The sequence below is a fragment of the Anguilla anguilla genome, chromosome 18 (assembly GCF_013347855.1).
Source record: "Anguilla anguilla isolate fAngAng1 chromosome 18, fAngAng1.pri, whole genome shotgun sequence".
NCBI lineage: Eukaryota > Metazoa > Chordata > Actinopteri > Anguilliformes > Anguillidae > Anguilla > Anguilla anguilla.
In genome coordinates, this window is record NC_049218.1 from 14,415,179 (window position 1) to 14,432,180 (window position 17,002).

The window sequence follows — 17,002 nt, forward strand, 5'->3', positions numbered from 1 at the left end:
CATGGAGGGCCGAGGGTATGCAGGTCCTACCAATCACTACACCCGATTTCACTAATGAACACACCTTCAGCCAGAGATGTGTACCTGCGTATCAATCCTGACTCACGAAGACGGTACATCTGCGCACACAACCCTGTTGATCCTGATTCCTCAGGACTTCTAATGCGCAAATCAACACCATTTAAATTAAATCTTCCACTTGCTACATTCAATAATATCCCAGAATATCACTTCCCATTTAGCCAATTCTAAGGTATGGGGAATTATTGGTTCTGGGTTCTGTATTACTCAAAAGGTGTTTTTTATGACAACAGTAGTTTATAGAGGTAGGGTGATATATTAAGAATTCATTTTAAAAACAAGAAATTATTTAAATTTATGGTTACAATTGGCAATTAGCACTTCATACGTAGCCTCTTGGGTAATTTATTGCTCTGGTAATTATCGCTATATCTTCCTGGGTGAAAAATGAAGTTTCCTTTTACTCGTTCATTAAAATATTATTTGTTATTGCCTAGCTGATTGCATTACTTGTACAGTATACTAATTTATATATCTCACTGCATTCGCAGTTGTCCCTTCACTACCTGCATTTTTTCCATACTTTACCAAAGGATGGCAGTGGTGATGTTTTCATGCATTTTAAAGACCTGACCACCAGATGGCATCAGTAACACTTCACGCATACTGTCAGCAGGTCAACTACAGATGCAGTCTAGTATTAGAAATTCTGAGCAGCAGTGTGTAATACCCACATACCTTTCATAGGAGAATAAAATTTACATATATATAAGTGTGTGTGTGTATGTGTGTGTGTGTACATACAAACACACATTCATACATATCTATTTAGGGTCATATAATCTGGCAGTGTTTTACAAACACAAATGGTTTGTGTGTCTAAACTTGATATTATCTAATCAATTAGCTGCAATACAAAGTATCTTTCCTCCAGCTGAGGGCACAGTTGCCTCCTGCCACTCTGATGTCTGTACACTGGCACTGGACCATGTGCAGCCTCCAGGCGTTACCCAGGTGAGGAAGGAGGTGGTGGAACTGCACTGTTGCCAGGCAAAACCATTGCGTGCCACTGGGCAGGGTATCACCCGTTGCTTCTCTAAATGGTTGGGACATTAATGCTATCCAATCCCTTAGCCACCCTAATCCTGTCACATGACCCCAGTGTACTAATAACAGTGATGATGGAAACCGGTATGGCCTAAGACACCCCTCAACACCAGTGATTCCTTCTACTACAACCACCTTGACCAGTTAATTATGAATGACTGCTTCCCATAATTCAACATTCAGAATCAAGACTATGAGGATGTTGGCAAAGACTTCGAGCCATTAACAGGGAAGGGAGCATTTGGGTGAGGTGGGCACGGTAACAGAAGGAATGCCTGGTCCCCATGTTCTGGTATCAAATTCTGACTGTGCCATAGCATCACCCAAGGAGGAAGTGATTTTCTCGGTGGTGAGATGACTTTATCCCTTTGCTCACCGGTGACCCCCGCTGGTCAAGCAGGTGCCAGCGGTCTGCTTTCTCAAGCTGCACATGAAGTTTCTTCCTCCAGCTAATGTCTGTGAGAACTCAACGTGTGGAAGAGGCTGACATTTGGCATCACGCTCGTTGTCGTCTGCTCTCTCCAGAATGGATAGTAGGGAACGCAGTAGCAAGGGTAACTTCTGAATACGGTCTGTCATTTAAAACTGGGAGAAGAGGGTATTTCATTAATCAGACCACATAAACAGGATCCTGCAAAATTAGAAAACTACCAGTGCTACTTCACCAGTACATCAGGTTTAACTCACCTTGAATTGTGAAGATGAAAGGGGAAAAGGAGTTTCCCTTGACTCTTTAGGACAAAATTTTTTTGAATATTCAGTCAGGACCAAAAGGTTTGGTGCCAGTCAGGATTGAAAAAAAAACAATACAAAAATGACAGAGGAAAAAAAATTACAACTCCAATTCTTTTAGCAGTAGCAAATGGGCTGATGGCAGATCACCAAGTGACAGCTCACCCCAACTACCAGTCAATTGCTATGGAAACGACATAAATCCGACCTTTCGCCTGTCCTGAGTTCACTCTGTATAAGCAATGGAATCAAATCTTTGTATCCTGTAAATTACGTAACAGAAAGAGAGTTTCAGTCATTTTCCTTTTTTTTTATTAATATGATGTTGTCAACAGCAGACACTAAGAAACACACACCTGCTTCTTCAGGTAACGGTGCAGGTCTCTCACAAACAGAGGACAGAGTTAAACAAAGAACACAGGATTCTGCAAGTCTTTGGCTGTATTTGAAAATCATTTTAATATTTTTGTCTTTTTTTTCCTCTTTGTATTAGATGTTGTCTTGTCTGAACACCTGCACTAATCAAAAGTAAAAACAAAGTGACAATATACTTCAGCTTTTTTTCCTCTCCTTTCCTTTTTTTGTTGCAACACTTTGTAGACAACATAATAAAAATAACTGCCATTTTTGGTTTTCCTTTTTCTACAAAAAATTATAAATATTTTGTGTTTTTTCTTCACATTTATACAAAAAAACTATACAAAATCAAGTTTTGCGCAAGACTGATATTATACAAATGTAAGAGAGAGGGAGAAAACAGGAAATGAAAACCAGAGCGATGGTGAGATAACTGAGACAGACAGATGAGAGCTACTCACTGCTGAACCCGCTCCTCTAAGGCCACACTCCTTCACTACCACAAAGCAAACAAGGAACAAATGAGGAAAAGCCTTCCGTGCTCTCGCACGCTCTCTCCTAAGGCAAGGATGCTCTTGGAACTGCGGGCACTGGGGACTTTCTCTGTGTTTACACGTTACAGCCACGGACGTTAAGGTTCAGTCATTTTTGGTTGGACTGCGCAAAGGCATGTGTGTAGTGTTTTTAAGGAGAAAGACAAGGGAACCAAACAGTTCAAGCAAGACACATGCTAGTTTCTAACAAGGAATAACAATGGATGTTCGTACAAGTGCACGCACACGCACACGCACACACACACACGCACACACAGGTACAAATCACCTATAATCTACTGACAATGTCAACTTCAAATGTATTCTACCCATAATCCATTTTTAACTCTCAGCTCTGACAACGTGAATCACTTCTGATACCCCCTCTGTCCTCCTATGATGCATGCAGTACACTTCTGATACGCCTGTTCTGTCAGACAGTACACCACTACAGACACCCCTGAATTTCACTGAAAAACTGCATCACTATGGACATTTCAAACCCTCACTGACAGCTCAAAACACTACAGACACCCCTGAATGTCACTGATATCTTGTATCACTACTGATACTCCTGATTCTCACTGCTTGTATCACTACTGACACACCTGAATCACACTGACTGCTTGTATCACTACCGGCACTCCTGAACTGCACTGACTGCATGTATCACTACTGACACCCCTGAATCTCTAAAAACTTCTCACACAACTGACAACACTGAATCTAACTGCTTCAGACACTAAAGACATTTTTTAATTTCACTGAATGTTTGTATCTATTGGCTGTTGAAAACTATCAATAAAGTCCTGTGATCAATGTTGACACAAAACAGAAAAGAAAAACACAAATCTATTTCCCGACAGGGAGTGTTTTCAGCACACTCAGCAGTACGTATGATGGTTACATCGTGTAAAGCTTGAGCCGACGTGATTACCTTGTTTCTGTAAAGCACTAGTTTATGATAATTACCTCGTTTTATTCTCGTTCCTTTTGTTTAATGGTTACCCAGAGCCATCGTCACATCTGTTTATCGCAATGCTGGCGGTTTTAAATCAGAAGCCTGCATGGGCATCAGAGGAGAGACAGATCAGTAAGGCAAGCCTTTCTACCTGCAGTTCCTGCTCTTTCCTCAGGGCTGCCCCCTGCAGGAGTACGGGGGAAGTGCATATGTAGTGTTCAGGGTTATGATCCAATATTCACACATTCATGCAGCCAAGTCACTTGACCGTACAGAGACCGGGTACTGACTACAACTAGATGACTGTGTACCTACTTCACACATTAAACAAAAACTGTCATTGTAAAACACACACACACACACATAAACACACACACACACGCATACACACACACACACAAACTAGCGGAGGCAAGCCAATACACATTAGAGGCCCAACAGGAACCATTCCTAAACTCAGCAGCTGCATATAACAACATGTACAACTACAAAATTCATAAAAAATGAAAAAAATAAAATCTAACATACATTAACATGAATGTGCAATATCATACCTCAATCTGAGTTTAATTTCCCCCCACACTCAGGGAACATGTATGTACATGTGTGTGTGCCCGTGCGTGTCAGCGTGTGTGTGCGTGTGCGTATGAGTGTGTGTGTGAGTATGAGTGTGTATGAGTGTATGTGTGTGCGTGTGTGTGCATGCATGTGTGCGCATGCGTATGAGTGTCTGAGGGTGTATTTGGGGGGACGTGAGGGTCACATACCTGTAAGGTACAAAACAAAATATTTAAAATTGAGAAGAAAAAAATTATTACCAACAAATTAAAAAAATGTGACAATAAACCAGCATATAAAAGAATCAAAGAACCGCACTCCTGTGCATGGCTGACTTGGTCAGGTTGACTCCTGTCAGACAGGAAGATAGACAGACAGACAGACAGACAGACAGACAGACACAACAGAATGTTTAAACGATCGCCGCGCGATATGGGGGAAAGGCGGACACGCCCACACACGCTCACACACATCGGACGTGCAGAACGCCCCCGCTGGCTCGTGTGTGGCGCGGGGCGTGTCCAGCGGGTCACAGCAGGGGACGCGCTAAACCGGTTATGAGATTACCGCCATCGCCGCGGCCGGGGCCAAGCCTGCTGCTCCACCTCCCGCTGTGGGAGCGGCTGGGCGGGACTAACCCTGGGGCGGGAGTGAGGCGGGGAGGGGTAGCGCCGCCTCCTCCTCTTCCACATCCCTCTCCCAGAGTCGCCAGTCATGCTGGTGAGACGAAAATGAGAACTGGACGAGAATCGAACGAGAAACGGAAGGGGAATTTTAAACCCCGCGCTGCCGCCTAGCATTCCAGTATGCTATTGACAGCGGCCTCCAGCACGGAGTCTGTGTCGGCTAACAGCGGTTGGCTGTAGTCTGAGGGGGCGGGCTTGGCAGGGCCCTGGCCCGGGGCGGGGGGGTTGCGGGGGGCACTGCTCGGTGGGGGAGGCAGAAGGGCGGGGTTGGGGTTGGCACTGAGGGAACGGCCTTGGGTCCTCTTCAGCTGCAGGATGCTCTTGATGGCGGTCTCCAGGTGCTCGTTGAGGGATACCTCAGGCTGCTCTCCCCCTGGGTCCTTGGACCCCGGCTGCGGCTCTGTCCTGAGGGAGGGGTCGGCCCCGCCCATCACGCTCCCCTCCCAGCCCCGCCCCACACAGGCCGAGTCTCTGCCGTGAGGGTCCCTACTGGCCGGACTGAGCTGGATGGGGGCGCCCTGCTCTCCCTGCACCTCCCTGGTGAGGGCCGTGTCCATGGGCTTCGGCAGGCAGCAGAAATCCTCCAGGAAACCGTCTGAGAGAGGGGAAGTGACATCATAACCATGTAACTGCTGTACCAACATTTATATCATAACTTTGTGCCATTCAATATCTCTCAATCATATAGAAATCACATTTGCCCTTCTCTGTAACCATCTGATATATAATAATAATACACTGCATATCTGTCACGCCTTTCATCCAGTTGTCTCAAAGTGCCTTGAAGTAAAGGGGAGGACCTCCACTCAAGCACCACTAGGGGTGCCATTTCCTGGTTAATCCTAGCATAATTCAATTAAGGGGCACCTGATGACAGAACAAGCATCATCTGATAAGAGCCACTTTCCATCCAGGACAAAGAGTGAAATCCAATCCCTGCATAGCCTGCAAATCATGGGACGTGTCATGTGATCTTTGAAAGGTCTTGACTGAGAGGTAGAGGAGGCTGCCCGCTGTTTGATCTCATTAGCGCTGTTTTGATTGATTGGCCCTGACTAAAATCCCAAAATGCCCTCCAGAGAGTCATTCTCGAGTGTCTGTGCATACAGTACTAACATCAGAGCTCCCACTCAAATCAAGATTTATATTTCCCATGACTTTGCAATGGTGCTTTAAGGACAAATCAATCAAGTTTTTATTACTGCTGCCTCAACAGTCAAATTCCTGAGGTCAGGCTGCGTTCAAGATAAAACGGAGTGAAAACCACTGCTGGCGCACGCTTTCAGAACCTCAAAGCAGTCAAGGCCAGTCACTGAAAGGTTTTGGAAAACAGATGAATGTAAATGCCAGTGAGACAGTGAATTTGTTAGCAAAGCCAGAACACTAACCAACATGGCTAGACTTCAGAGTAAATGACAAGTGAAACAGCTAGAAAGATTGCCCTTCTTCCAGCAGGCTGGGGAACAGCGAAACACAGACTCCCTTTCAATGAAACTGCCATTTCAGGATCCATGACGAAAACATCTGGGCTACTAAACAGGAGGCCAGTTTGGAATATAATTCATTATTATATAGGAACACCTTCATTCAAACCTCCTATAGGTTCTATCAAAGGGGGATGTCTGGATAACTTTATACCCATCTAGTGTTAAAATTCTGCTAATGCTTTCACTCTGGCATGGCAGTTTTCTTACTTGACTTCTACAGCACAGATGATGCTGAGGGGAGGAGTGCCACCTAGCCCCACCCCTGCCCCGCCCCCTCTCTCACCTGGATCCACCAGCGCCAGCCGTCTGTCCTGCGTCAAGTTACTCCGCTCCTCTTGGTTGAACGTCCTGTCAATCATCACCATCTCTGATGAGGGGCTGGTGCGCTGGAGAGACAAGACAGGGGTTCAAGACCTGCAGCAGCTGTTAGCTCGTCAAACGGAGGGCATGCTTTTGGGGTAAGATGACCACAACACTGCAGCCCGACCATTTTTTAAAACACAGCTGCTCCAGTCTCTTCAAGAGGACCGTTCCAGAGCCTTGGTGCCTCAGTGAGCCGGTTCCGAGCCTGTGGGACTCACCTCAGCGTCCACCAGCAGGAGGCGCCGGTATTTGTTCAGCATGGCTTCCGTTCTCTTCAGGACCTGTGTGGCCACAGCTTCAAATTCCTCGTCCACTGCAGGAAAAGAAAACGATGTCGCATAAGAGCCCCGTATCCATGGTTGCGGGTCACCCTGTGGAGGAGGCGAAGTGGAGGCTCCTGGGAGGCTACCTCTCTGGAAGTCATCGTCAGAGGGCAGGGGTCCCTGGAAAACGTGGTAGGGCAGCAACCTCCGGACGGTGTCGTCTGGTGAGGAGAAGGGCGACCTGCTTCCCGACAAAACCCCGGCCTGGTCCTGCTTCAGCTGCTGGAGCACCCTGTAAGAACACCACTGGAGTCACACCCGCACTCACAATCATACTCATACTGCACCTGATAAATACACGTCTCAGCCATGTGTGTGCTAATGCTAATGTCAGGTATGACGGTGATGTAAAGGACAGGACTATGACTAGAAGGACAGGGAAGTTAAACTGTGTTAGAGGGATGTATGTATGACCACAGATTGGCGTGTTACAAGGGCGTGTGTATGATGTGACCAGATTTGTGGCAGTTGGAAAACTCAGACACTCACAGTCCTCCTTTAGTGAGCTGTTGAGGGGCAGGTCGTTTCAGTTGTGTCATCTGTGGGAGGAGGAGGGGAAAATGAGCATTGTCAAACAGTCCACTGCACACTCGCTAGAATTACGCTCATGCATGGACAGATTGTCTGCTGCGTGGCACGTTGATTGCTTCTCCATGGAGCTTGTGTTGCATGAGATCCTTACCTGTGCATTTGGCACTTGTGGGGACCCCACTTGGTTTGGCAGGCACACTACAGTTTCCAGGCCTATAGAGGGTTTCCCAGCTATTCAGTAAACCAAGGAGAATGTGAGTCAATTTATGAACGCTGACAGTATGAAACCATGTCAAACACACACATGCATACACACATGCAACACTCAAACCAAGCTTAATTACTTCCACATAAACACACACATCATGTTAAATGCAGATATAGCAAACAAACACACACAGACAATCTATCCAAGAAAGTCTCACCCTTGCTTCCCAGCAGGTTGACCAACTGTGCTTGTGTTTGCAGCTGTGGTTGTTTGGGGGCCGGTGACAAAGAGTGGGAGACCTGTGAGAAAAAAGTGATGAAAGTAAGGGAAGAAAAGAATTACACAGGAGGGAGGGAGAGGACAAAGCCAACATTGACCATTCTCCATGATATAGCATCAAACTGAGTGCCCTCTGGACAAACTCTGAAGTTGTGAGTATAACACTCCTGCATAAAGCAAGCCCCAACCTGTTTAAATAGAACAGGCAGGTACTGAAACCTCCAATGGGGCCCACCTGGGTCTGAAGGTAGGACTGCGTCTCAAATTGAGGCTCACTGGTCCCTTGTGTCCCAGTGTGGGCACCATCCTGTGCCAGAGGGACCAGGAAGTGGTGTCCCAAGTTTACAGAGACCTGCTGCTGGCCTTGGAGTCCCAGGACCCCTCCGCTCTGCCCCCCCTGGGGCTGAGGGGTGTACCCCGCAACCAGGCCACCGTCTGAGGAGTTGACCAGGGTGTAACCGCTCTGGACAGGGGTGGGGGCCAGAGGGGTGCTGCTGGTGAACCCTGGCTGGTTTTTGGGGCGCGCCCCCATTGCCTGGGACACCTGCACCAATGCCGGAGATGCCTGTCCCAGCTGGCCGCTCACCACTGCCTGATTCACGATGAGCTGCCCGCTGGTCGCAAAGTTCTGCCCGGAGACCAGCTGAACGGCCGCGCTCTGATTGGTCAGGAAAGTCCCAGAGTAGGCGGTGTTTGTAGAGGCAGGGTCACCAGTTCCTTGTAGCTGCGTATGCAGTACCTGGCCGTTGAGGGCCTGGAGGGCCTGTGTGGTCGTGCCGGGGGTGAGGGCCAGGGACGAGGGCAGCAGGTACTGCCCTGGGGGCAGACTGCCCTGCTGCTGCTGTTGCTGCCCCAGGGGAGAGTGTATCATGATGCTGCCAGAGTGGTTGACCACCTGTGGGCCAGAGGTGGGCTTAGGCAGAGAAGGCTGATTCACAATGTTAACAGTCATCTGCTGGGGAGCCTGTGTGGAGCTGCCAGTGGTGTATGGGCTGCTGGTGGGCGGGGCATTGAGCGGCTGTTGGCCCAGCCCACTGATGTTGTATACCGTCTGCCCCCCAAGCTGAAGGGGTTTGGGTTGGATTGGCTTGACCAGCATCTGGGGGGAGGGGCCTCTCTGGATGATGATGTTCTGCAGAGGAACAGGTGTCCCGCAGCCCTTGAAGGGCATGGACACCTGCCCCCCAGTGGCGGGGTTGAATACGGCGCCCTGCGCGGCCCCAGCCTGAGCCGCCTGTCTCTGGACCAACACGCCGCCCCCCAGGCCGGGCGAAGCTGAACCCCCCGGCCTCAGCAGGATCTGGGGGGGCTCAAGGCTGTTGATGGTCATCATGGAGGGGGGGCCGTTGAAAGAGCCCAGAATCTGGATGTGTCCAGCGGAGCCGTTCTGCAGAGGTTGGGCCGCAGCCTGCTGGATGAAACCCTGGGGCGGAACCCCGGGAAAGGGCCCGCTCGCTGGGGCCTGCAGGACGGGCATGCCCCCGAACCCCCCGGAGACCAGCTGCTGGGGGAAGGGCGCGGTGGGGGGCGGAGATTCCAGCAGAGCCTCCTGGGCCAGAGTCTGCTCCGTGATGTCTGCCTCCTGCAGGGACTTCTGGAGGATGTCGAACGGCTGCTCCTCCCCTAGCTCCCCCCTGGAGGGCGATGTCCCGCTAAGATCACCCTCGATGAACTGGAGGCTTCCAGGGAGAGGAAGCCCCGCCCCTCCAGCTGCACCCATATGATTGGTGCCATCCTTCAGAGCAGAGCTGGAGTCTCCCTGCACAGGTGGAGACAAGTAAATGTGGGTTTCCATGGATATGGGTCAGAAACAGACTGGATTCATCATATCAAGTGAACAGAGTTAAATTCTCACAGTGCTGCTGGTATAAAAGGAGTTGGCCGATCCGAAGGCTGCATTGGCCACGTCACCCTCATTGATCTGAAAAATTGCAGTTGTTAAGCATGGCCCACCAGACAATCTATACGAATGTTTTCTGCACACCACCAACCACCAACCACCTACCCTAGATTAGCATCCAACAACAGACATAAAATGGGTAGTATTAATTGTGGGGGGACGAATATACAAAACTAGCCTTACAGTGTTCAACCCAAATTAATGAAGTTTTAATTCATGCAACATAAATATGGAATATGTTACAAATAGCCGCTTACTTGCCTGAAGTAAGTGGACAAGTAAGTCAACGGACCACTGTAGGCACTCTAACTGTAGTAATTGGTACGCTACAAAAGGAATGCAACCAATTGTACCAGTTCACCAAATGAAATCACTCGGGTTGATGCAATTATGTTCTCTTGAATTGAAAGTCCTTCTGCATTCCAGCAGCTGCCAAATGACTGTACTGTGAATGACTAATTGAAGAGCTTGTTGGAACAAAGGTTCAAGTCTCTAAGAAAAGGGCTGTGTGTATAGATTTTTGTACTAGCTCAGCACTAAACCATCTGACTTATCTAATCAAGGTCTTGACTGAAGACCACGATCAGTTCATTAGTTGTGCTGCAGTTCTGGATAAGAATAAAATCTTGAACCCGCACTGGCTGTTTTCAGATAAAACTGCACATGGCTGTGTTAACTGAATGATTAATGGGGATGATTAAGAAATTGCAATACACTGACTGCTTAAAAAGTAGCTTCAAGAAAGTCCTTTATCAACCACTTTGTATTGGAGAACAGAACTGCAGGTTAAAAAAGACATCAAGGACAGATACAACCATATTTGCGGTGTATACTGTAACAACTACTTTCAATATGATAGTGCCAAAAAGATGGCATAAAATGAGGTAGCAATTGCAATGAATTTCGTATTGCTATTTTCACAGCAGTTTTTTCTATTGGATATATGACCAAACTTTCCATTCCACAACTCTTTTTCCAAGTCAGAATTCACACCAGGATGGAGAAAACATCCTGGTACAGTCAATAAGACAGGAACAACAGAAAGTACACAGAAAGGAGACAGAAGGTGTGGACAGCGTTAAAGCTGTGGGGTAATATCTCAGAAGGCCCTTGCTATTGTACTGCGCAAGACCTGTCATGTCATTTGAAACTTTCCAGACAAAAACTGGACAACCACGCGAGTAAATAAACAAGTGGCAGGCAAAACTTTAACCTCATGCATGAGGGGGTCTGCACTGAAGCAGTGGGAGGCTTACCGATTTGCTGCTGGAGCCATAAAGATAATCATTCAACGCCTGCACGTCTCTGCAGGACAGATATCAGGAGATTAGGTCGGGGCAATTCAGGGTGTGAAGGCAATTCAGGGTGAGTGAAGTTCAAGATGACAGCCGACAATAAAGACTATAACAACAGGGAAGGGGGAGTCAGTGTGAAGGAGTGCTCTATTCATACCCAGATCTCTATCTTTACAAACATTCCCTGCAAAACAGCCCAGGTGAATATGTAGGCCTATGCATAATTCAATTCAGGTATTTTTTTCAACAGAAAATGAAAACAATCCCTGAAAAAGCCATCAGGAGGTACATGGCCACTTACCCTATTATATCTAGAAGACGGCGATCATCTTCATCGTCCATGACCGCTACATGTTCAACATACAAGAGCGATCAGAGGAGAGGCTTCAGTCGGCAACAATGACATTTTGCTCTAACAGCACACTTAAAAACAACCCTTAAAATGCAAGGAGTATTGCACAACATAATCCCGCTCTTTATTTCTCATTCATTTTCTTTTTAAATGTATTACAGCCACAATTTATGAATTACTAATCCACAAAATCCCCATTGAATTCCAAAAACTGAAAGGCCTTACTTTGGTGATGACCCTGCATAATTTATTCAAGAATTTATGGAAATATGAAACATGTTGAGTGGCAGTGATGTGCTGTGGAAAACTTTTGCACTTACTGTACGCCGCTTTGGATCTGCCAAATAAATGTAATGTAAAATGACATGTTGCTAAAAACTAAAAAAAAAAAAAAGGTACTTCCTCTATGTCACTGCTTGGGGCCCACCTGGCTCTATTCTTGAATTATGAACGTAACATCAAAATCCAAACAATCAACACAGAGAAAGGGGCACTCACGGGTTTCCGCTGGTGACCATGGGGTCGGTCACTTAGCGCCTTTGATTTCCTATGCAGAGAAAGAGAGAGGAGCAGGAACAGGGGTGACTACAAAAGACTGGAAACATTTCCAGCAAAAAAACTGGATTTGAACACTTGTTCTAGTGAATACAATGTGTTCAACTTGAAAATCACCACGCAAGTTTTCAAAATCTCCTATCTGACCGGTAGGCTGGGGTTCAAATATGACCCAGAAACCAAATCTAGGTGATCTACAGCATCATGATCACGTTGGTCTTTACATAAAAAAACTAAAGAATTTTACAGTAAGGGCCATACGGAAAATAGTTATAATGCTATTTTATGAAACATGAGCACATCAGGACAACTCATAACATGGCCTGGAACCACTTACTCACTCAACTGACTCAATTTTATGACTCTCCTCATTTTAAAAAATGTTTTGCATTCAATGTTTTTTGCATTTGCATTCACAGGTCCACCTATCATTGTTGCAGGTTGGGGTTTTTGTGTCTCGTTGAGCAGGTTTTGCTGAATTAACAGTACAGTAGTCACTCTCTCAAAAATTCATATAGAGAAATCTGGGGACATGTCTGTGTAGCACTACGGGAAGCAGGTTTCTTTATCAGGTAAAACCACAAAAAAAATTTAAACAGATGATATAATCTAATACAATTCCACTTCACAATCTACTAAGACGGAACAGGAAGTCAGATGCATATTTGTGCATACAACTGTGTAACTCTGTAGTTGGCCTATATAGCCTATCTTTAACGTGGGTAAAGTGAAGGTTTAACATAAGCTAAAGAGATCAAATATTACATACCATGCATCATTTTTGAAGTGTAATTCTTCTAACATTAAACTGTTGGCCAAGCACATTCTGTGCATACATGCTTGGGAAGCACTACAGAGTAGTAATGGTGAAAGCATGGGTATAGAGTAATTGTCAGTGCTGAAGAGTAAGGTAGTGGTAAGTGCTTATCATAGCCTCTGGGCTTTGCACTAGATGGCTATGTGCTATGAAATCATGCATGTGAATTATTAACAGATGGGATATTTTTTATAGTGTGGGCGAGGCCTGTTTTGTTTACTATGCGTCACCCTATTGAACAGAGTGACAGTGGAAATGTCCCTCCAGTCTACAGGTGAGTGTGACAGTAGTGGTCGTGTAAACTCCTGAGCAGCACCATATACAGACAGACATGGACACTGGATTATGGCACCACTGGAATTTCCTGTACCAAAAAGACCACTCCACAATGGCAAATGCAGGCACACTTTTGACTGAAATGGTTAACACCAGGACTTTGTGTTGAACAGGCTTTGTAAAATGTCCACTTAAAAAGAGTTGCATTCATTTTAATTAAGTACATGAATTATTTTAGTCCAACACTGTTTTCAGAGGATTCTGTAGCCAGTGGGTTCACTGTAGTTTTTGAAATAATAAAACAAATTGAGACATTAGAAACACCATATCAAGGATTCTTATGCATGTGAACAAACAGTACGTATGTACAAAAGGGGTGCGCATAAATCTAAATAAAACTTCGTGAAACGCTCAGGTACATGTGTAATCAAGTATAATCTGTCGTTAAACTAGGGTTAAACTACAGTTGACTACAGCTGCCACTTTTTCCGGCTTCCCAAAAACCATTCGAGAGAAATGCAGTCAGGTTCATGACGGCACTCATCGTTCATCGATAAAATGGCGGCTCCAGCATACAACTGCGCCACACACTCTGGCGCTGTGCCAGACACAATAACCTCTGACTGCTTTTCGTTTTCGTTAATATATAATGCATTACAACATGTATATCTTGATAGGCTGTATGCTGTCGCATTCTAACGACAAGTGCAATACACTTTCACATATTATTAAACATTAATCAAAAGGCCCCAAATACCTGAAGACTGAAAGCAGCTTACCATGGGTAATATTTTGCCATGATATGGTATGTGTAATGTTAGCTCTATATTTTAATGGCGTCATTTAAATATAGCAAAAACAACATTCCACAATACAGCAATGTCGTCCAGTTACAGGAAAACGAACGACGTGGCATTGCCGATTGAACTTAAATACACGAAGCAACGGCTGAAGTACCTTACACAAAAACAATTATTGAATCTAAAACTGGCTTGTAGATTTCTGCCTGATTATCCTACGCGCCATTATGTAGAACTTAAAAAAAACTCAAAGATGTTATTTTACATTTTTATTAAAGAAAATAAAAGCAAAGTACAAAATTACGTTTACAAACCTCTGACATTATGAAAAGGTGCTCACAATGTTTGACGGCAGAAAGCCATACTTGGTCTTATACGGACAGGTCCATTTTACAACATCGGTCTAACAAACAACCACATCAGTAGGCAAGATAACATATGGGCAAAATATAGAAATTAAACAAAATGCAAAGACTGTTGTTATAATATAACAAACACTTCCAAGTCCAACGAAAGGAAAGCCAATGGATTTTGCTGGCTGTTCGCTAAAGTGCTAGCTAGTGTGTACTACAAAGTGAGAAAGAAGGGACTAGATTTGGATAAAATAAATATCGTTAACTGTACTGTACTCAGTTCCCTTTCCTAACTCAACGCGAGATAGTAAGCTAACCGAGAGAGGGTGTGGAAAATACACACAGGAGAGGGGGGGAAACAACTAATTTTAAACCAATTCAATCACACGGAGTCACTGAAATATTTTGTTACTCGGTTTGCTTCGCATCAGCAGAAACTCACTCCTCAGTCTCTCTCGACGCTTTCCGACCGAGCAAGCAAGCGTTAGATTGAAAATCTATTATCCTGTCTTTGTAGTGTATAGCAGCCGTAATGCATGGCTATTTTAATGTCCAAAAATAGACTGAAATGACAGATAATGGAGCTCGAAAGCAAAACGCTTTTCTTCCCCCCTCTCACTCGCTCGATTGCTTTCCGCGGAGCAGGACATACGGGCTTCCAATTCGCTCTTTTCTTTCGCATTTCCTTCCAGTGTAACTGCGCGCAGCCGACGCTTCGATCGTTGTCGTCTTGATTTGCTTTATTTAAGCCTCGGTAACTGCGAGATTTAAATGAAGAAATCCTGGCGGCCATTTGAAAGCGCAAAGCCTGCTAGCAGCTAGTTAGCTCTCTTTGTATGCTCCCTGGCCCTTAAACGAGGCTAATGTAATGTATTCTTTCGCGTGATTTATTTGGAGCCCTCGGGTTTCACTTCATCGTCCCTAAATAGACTTAAATAATGGACAGCCATAAATATTTATTTAAATTTGCATAACATCAAGACCGATTAAAAGAGGCAAGCCCTTGTTCCTGTCTCACCCCTCTCCTTGAAACCTAATATCTCCGTTTGGCAACTTTTAATTTGCTCCCCCCTCTCCTCCTCCTCCTCCTCCTCTCCCTTGCTCACTCTTATAGCTAGCTATATATTTTTCTCTCTCTCCTTTTTCTCAGATAGATTTTTACCCTCGCTCACTCTCTTCCCTCCCCGAAGGAAGGGGAGGAAGGAGGTTGTGTGTTTTTTTCCTTGAAATTTTTATCACAAAATTATAATACACTCAAAGGGGAAACTCACCGTCATGAAAAAGCAGTGCCTTGTCAACGGGGTTTCCTCGCCATCACATCAGGGGCCAGCGGGGCAGTGCCGCTCCTGCAGAAAGCAGCAACTGCAAGCGTGCAGCCCCGAGGAAACTACCACTAGTATTGCACACACATAGTACACCGTGCACATAAAGAATGAAGGGAAATTGTTAAAGCTATGCACACTGAAAGAAGTATACTTTAACAATTAATGGACTCTAATTCCCCAATAAGTGACATACGTGTTGTTTAATGTAGCTGTCACTGCTGAATTCCTCAAAACCTAACATGCAAACTTGAATCTACTGAAACACAAAGAGGTTGAGGTGCTGAGAAATGGCTAGCCATGTCAGTCAAAAAAAAAAAAGAACATGATTCTGTTACAGTAACGTGATTGGACATGTAGACAAAAATTATATTCATGAAATAATAGGCTGCGTGTGTTAATCTAACCACATAATGATTTCTGTGGGGGATGCTAATGTTCCATTTGAGACTGTTTTTCCTCCAGAATTTAATTATTGAAGTCACAGAAAACAATTAAAACAAAATCATAATATAAAACTCATCCTCATGCCAAGTCTTTCATCCACTATTACCCAAATTTCCATTCATACAGTAACAATATATAAATAATCATATCATCACAACATATTTCTATCTCTATTATGTCATCGCCCAGTTCATTGTTCATGCCTTACTGGTATGACATCATCTAATCTATGTACATTTGGAGGTCCCACACAATGGTATCACTCACTATGCTATCCATACAAAGACATTAGATAAGCTTTCAGATATACTGTGACTCTCTCTTCTTGTGTGTACAACAGTACAAACATGAACAGGCGAGGCCTCCATCATCACACTGTCCGATCCCAAACTTAATTATAAAACCCTCAAAGAGAAACTGATTAGAGGGTACAGGTTGAATCAAAATAAAATAGCCCACTGGGAGAGTTTTATGTAGATGCCTAAAATGCATCCCTTACTGGTGATAAATTAGCTATTAAAAACACCAAATAAAATGTCCAAAGCCCATTACTAAGCCGGTACTGTACGGGTTGATATATTGTATAATGGCAATTCATTTACAGCTGTAAAATACTTCTCTGAAAAAAGACTTCATTTAATTAATTTGTGTTTAATTACTTTGCAAATTCAGCACTAATGATTAGGAAAATATTTTATCTTGCATATGATGAAACCATAACAGTGAGTAATTATTGTTT

At 44.9% G+C, this 17,002-nt stretch overlaps 1 protein-coding gene across 2 annotated transcripts; it reads right to left on the reverse strand.

Annotated features, from left to right (window-relative positions):
* Positions 1–2,155: 2,155 nt before the first annotated feature.
* Positions 2,156–15,977, reverse strand: LOC118218179 (BRD4-interacting chromatin-remodeling complex-associated protein-like). 2 transcript variants are annotated; one of them, XM_035400640.1, is made up of 13 exons: positions 15,766–15,977; positions 12,192–12,240; positions 11,643–11,688; positions 11,303–11,351; positions 10,002–10,067; positions 8,382–9,905; positions 8,085–8,166; positions 7,811–7,890; positions 7,618–7,667; positions 7,215–7,360; positions 7,024–7,118; positions 6,726–6,828; positions 2,156–5,550 (listed from the first exon to the last, which is right to left on the reverse strand). In XM_035400640.1, exons 3-13 carry the CDS (start codon positions 11,681–11,683, stop codon positions 5,063–5,065), a joined length of 2,724 nt encoding a protein of 907 aa, XP_035256531.1. In that variant the 5' UTR covers positions 11,684–11,688; positions 12,192–12,240; positions 15,766–15,977; the 3' UTR covers positions 2,156–5,062. The 2 variants fall into 2 exon arrangements, with proteins under 2 accessions (XP_035256531.1, XP_035256532.1); XM_035400641.1 differs by lacking the exon at positions 15,766–15,977 and adding an exon at positions 14,456–15,750.
* Between the last annotated feature and the right edge of the window lie 1,025 nt (positions 15,978–17,002).

Bases quoted from the DNA above. Each gene is read 5' to 3' on its own strand.
- LOC118218179 (XM_035400640.1), bottom strand. From the start codon at position 11,683: ATGGACGATGAAGATGATCGCCGTCTTCTAGATATAATAGG. The intron at 10,068-11,302 runs GTAAGCCTCCCA...GCAATTTTTCAG, and splicing joins ATGGCTCCAGCAGCAAATCG to ATCAATGAGGGTGACGTGGC. The intron at 9,906-10,001 runs GTGAGAATTTAA...CCACCTGTGCAG, and splicing joins CCTTTTATACCAGCAGCACT to GGAGACTCCAGCTCTGCTCT.